Source organism: Chanos chanos, chromosome 13, assembly GCF_902362185.1.
Source record: "Chanos chanos chromosome 13, fChaCha1.1, whole genome shotgun sequence".
In the NCBI taxonomy this organism is placed as follows: Eukaryota; Metazoa; Chordata; class Actinopteri; order Gonorynchiformes; family Chanidae; genus Chanos; species Chanos chanos.
Window position 1 is genome coordinate 2,935,963 of NC_044507.1, and position 4,038 is coordinate 2,940,000.

Below are 4,038 nucleotides of genomic sequence, written 5' to 3' on the forward strand. Positions count from 1 at the left end.
GCACCCTCGTCTGATCACGGTGCAATGATAACATCTGTGTTTGGAAATCTTTGGTTTGTTCTCAGATGACTGTGCGTGGTAACGTGTGTTCAGTTTACCTGTGTTCAGTTTACCTGTGTTCTGGTTCCAGAGACTTTGCTTTTGTTTACCAGAAGTTCCAACGCTGTTCCTAACACGATAACTCGCTCGCTCGCTTTCGTGCAGAGCGCCAACGCTAACAGTGCTAACGGTGCGAAAGAGTGTGGCCACGTTTCTCTTCACAACAACTGTTTCCAGGAGAAAAATCTCAAAGCATCACTGGACAGTAGCAGAGCCTTTTTGGGTGAGAGAAGAAGAGTTAGCCACGATTCTTTAACGCTGGGAGTCTCTCAGTGCGGCACAAGTGTTGTTTAAAAAAAAAAGAAAAAAGAAAAAAAGAAGGTTGGCTGATTTCTCACGATTTGGAGATTCAGCCAAAGCTGGGTTGGTTAGAAAACATTTGAAAACGGATATTAACATTGTCGTATATTATACGTACAGTATATCTATACCCTCACAAGACACACACACACACACACACAGTGCATTGACAGGCCAAGGTTGTGACTTGTATGCAGAAACAAACAGTACACTGAGGGTTGTAGTCACAGTGGGATAAACTGACGTTGTGCCAACCTGGCATCCGTACCAAATCCACAGCTTCAGTTTGGGTAATTCTATGCAACCTAAAGGATAATGTTTGAATGCATTTTTCTTACCATGTCATATCAGTGAACATTTGTCTGAAAAATAGAGGTATCTTTAAAGAGAATTTTACTTTTTGAGGTAAAGAGAAAAATGAGTATATAAATAGAGTATAATGATTGATTCTTTTTTTTTTTTTTTACTTCATATCTTGACTAGTGATGAATATTGATCATATGCACTTTAGTTAAAAGTTATTGTTCCTGTTTGTTTTATGGATATCAGACAAAATGAGTCGTGTGAAAATGATACTGGCATTTTTTTTTGTGACACCGCAATGTAAAATACAAGACAGTACTAACATTATTTGGAGAAACAAGTATATTAACAGCATTCATGTAAAATTTCTTCACTCTCTATCTCTCTCTCACACACACACACGCACACACATAAATACTTTCTCTCTCTCTCTCTCTCTCGCTGTCTGGACGTAGGGCGTCACACAGAAAGCAGGTCTGTGGGGACATTTTCCTGACTAAAGCAGAACTGAAACATAAGTGGATACGCTTTGTGATCTTTATGATCTTCACCTGTATCATCACCCTCTGCAGCAGTGGTGTCCGCCATTGTTCCAAAAATATTTGTTTTTGTTTTTTTTTCTTTTCTGACAAAAGAGACAAAAAGAACCTGATGAGAATAACCGTCTGTGAACGGAGGCTGTGTCTATTCCACTGTGTCTCAGTGCTACACTTCTACTCTGTTTACTTTTGATTCATCTGTCTCTGTATATTTGTTTATGTATTTATGTTTATGGATAAGATTAAATGATGGAGTTTAATGAATTGTGTTGCAGTAAAGCAGTGTGAATGTGACTTTGTTATGTGTGATTATGTAAATAACTAGCGTATTTTTTACCAGAGGACGTTTGGATATTTATTTTGACGTTGACGTTGAGCATGTGGGTGTGAACACTGACTCCATCTCTGTCTCTTCATACATGTTTGTCCCTCTGTGTGAACAGGTGATTCCACTCATTTAATTGGCCAAATTGTCAGTTCAAATTGTGTGTGAAAAATACGATGTCTGGCAGAGTCAAAACAAACAAACAAACAAACAAAAAGATTGAATTCTTTTCAACTCCAGCTGGTTGTGAAAGAATTTCTGTGTTCTCACCTGAATGTTGCATGTTTCCTGCGATGTTCGTTCATATTTTTTGCCTCCAGATTCTGTTGAAAAAGAGAAAGAAAGATATTGTAAAAAAAAAAAAATGACAAAAACAAAACAAACAAAAAATGAAAAACAAAACAAAACAAAAAAAGAAAAAAGTTGTGTCTGACATTGTATGCTGACTGTAAAGATTGCTTGTAAAATGAGTCTTGTTTTTTCCACTCCGTGTAAAAATGAACCAGTTTAATGTTATGGTTTTGTGGTTGTCCACAGGATGTCATGAGATTATGCAGATTGTGCTGTAGAAACAAACAAACAAACAAACAAAAAAACTACAAAAAGCAACTGTCTCTTCAAGTCTAAATAAATAGATATTAAAGGAAAGATTCTATTCAATATTTCACTACGACTCCTCTCTTTAATATCATGTTGAGTTTGACGTTTACAAGTAATTACTGTGTTTTTTAACACTTTAATTCAATTTTATATTTATTTTCTGATGTGTTCACAAATATCAAGACTGTCGTTCTATAGAGAGAGTGATCTGTAACACGTCACAAAAGCTATTTGTACATAAAGCTTAACTGAACTTTGCTTACTGATAACATTCTCAGGTAAATTTCATACACAAACACGTGTGTGTGTGTGTGCGTGTATATGTGTGTTTGTATATATATATATATATATATATATATATATATATATATATATATATATATGAATCTCTCATATGCATTATCTGTGCTATGAATTTACATTTACTTTTGACAAAAGGCAGTAAACCAAGACTTATTAAGTGAATTTATTAAAATTCTTTTAAATTTTTCAGTGAATGCAACCCTCCCAGTTTCAGAAACATCTGTCAGATCAAACCCCGCTGAAATGGCTATATCTTCCAGACATGTAACTGAAGGCACGGGATATCACTCACATCAGCAGAACACTGGCACTCCATTATGAAATCACAGGTTTAACATTCTAGAACCCCAACAAAGTAGAACCCTCAGTGTGTGGGAAAGTTTGCCAAAGAACAGAACAAAAATTAGAAAGACGCATAGAGACTGAAAGCTCCTGAAAGGAGTCTGAAACAAACCTGTTGCAGGTGAACTTCATAGAAAAATACACAGACTTACAGACAGAGAGACGACTGGCTCGTGCTCAGAATGAACAGGCAGGTGGGATCCTTCACCCCGACTGGCAAGGGTCAGCGAAGTCACGTAGAGAGAAAAATGAGTGCTATGGCGTGTACGATTTTCAATGAGCTTCGCTTGGAGGGAAAACTCTGTGACGTGGTGATCAGGGTGGACAACGTCGACTTCAACGCCCACAAAAACATCCTCTGCTGCTGTAGCCCCTACTTCCAGTAAGACAGAGAGAGAGAGAGTGACAGAGAGAGAAAAAGAGAGAGAGAGAGTGAGGGAGAGAGGAACAGAGCTGGAGTAGTGTACTGGAGATACCAGACTACTCAGCTTTGGATGAAGCTGGACCTTCATGACGGTTTTATTCTTTAGTCTCTAAAGACATTTGTGTTTCAGGAATTGGGGCTCGGCCCTTTATGATTAATATAAAAATAAACAGCAATTAAGCTGGAAACACATGTCTCAGAGACATGGAAGAGATTAGAGGACTCCTGTTTGAAAACCAGACTGAGCAGTACAGAGATCCCAGTCTCAGCTCCGTGTTTGGTCTGATGGACAGATGTGCTCTTCAGCCAAGCTCTGACCTGGTCAAACTGCTTACTATACTGCTTAAACAAGTTCATTCTTCATGCTCTCCTCTCTGCTATAGCTTCTCTTAACATAGAAAGTCCACAGTGGGTCAAGTATCAGGGGCAGAATTATAACTAAATTATGCTTACCTAATGTTAATGCTATTATTAATGCCAGGCAGTGAGTTTGTGCTTGTGAATGTGTTGCAGTGATGAGACACATTGTGAATGGTTTCCATAGTCACAGAGTCACACGATCAGGGAGACAGGACCAGCTCTTTAAATACCTCTCTTTGACCTTTAACCTTATGTCCTTGGTTTTTTTGTTTTGTTTTTGTTTTTGTTTTGTTTTTTCTTTTCAGGGTCCTTTTCACCAGTGGCTGGAGCACGTCGGAGAAGCTCATTTACAGCATTCCCGGTGTGTCTCCTGACATGATGCGTCTCATCATCGAGTACGCCTACACGCGCTCCATCTCCGTCACCGAGGACAACGTACAGGA

General features: G+C 38.4%; 1 protein-coding gene across 1 annotated transcript in view; it reads left to right on the forward strand.

Annotated features, from left to right (window-relative positions):
* Positions 1 to 3,050: 3,050 nt before the first annotated feature.
* LOC115826600 (kelch-like protein 10) overlaps positions 3,051 to 4,038 on the forward strand; it is a 6,081-nt gene continuing 5,093 nt past the window's right edge. The window contains exons 1-2 of the mRNA XM_030790479.1: positions 3,051 to 3,193; positions 3,901 to 4,038. The exon at positions 3,901 to 4,038 is cut by the window's right edge and continues 352 nt beyond it. Coding sequence (XP_030646339.1) covers positions 3,060 to 3,193; positions 3,901 to 4,038 — 272 coding nt within the window. The 5' untranslated portion in view covers positions 3,051 to 3,059. The remainder of the gene's footprint in view (positions 3,194 to 3,900) is intronic.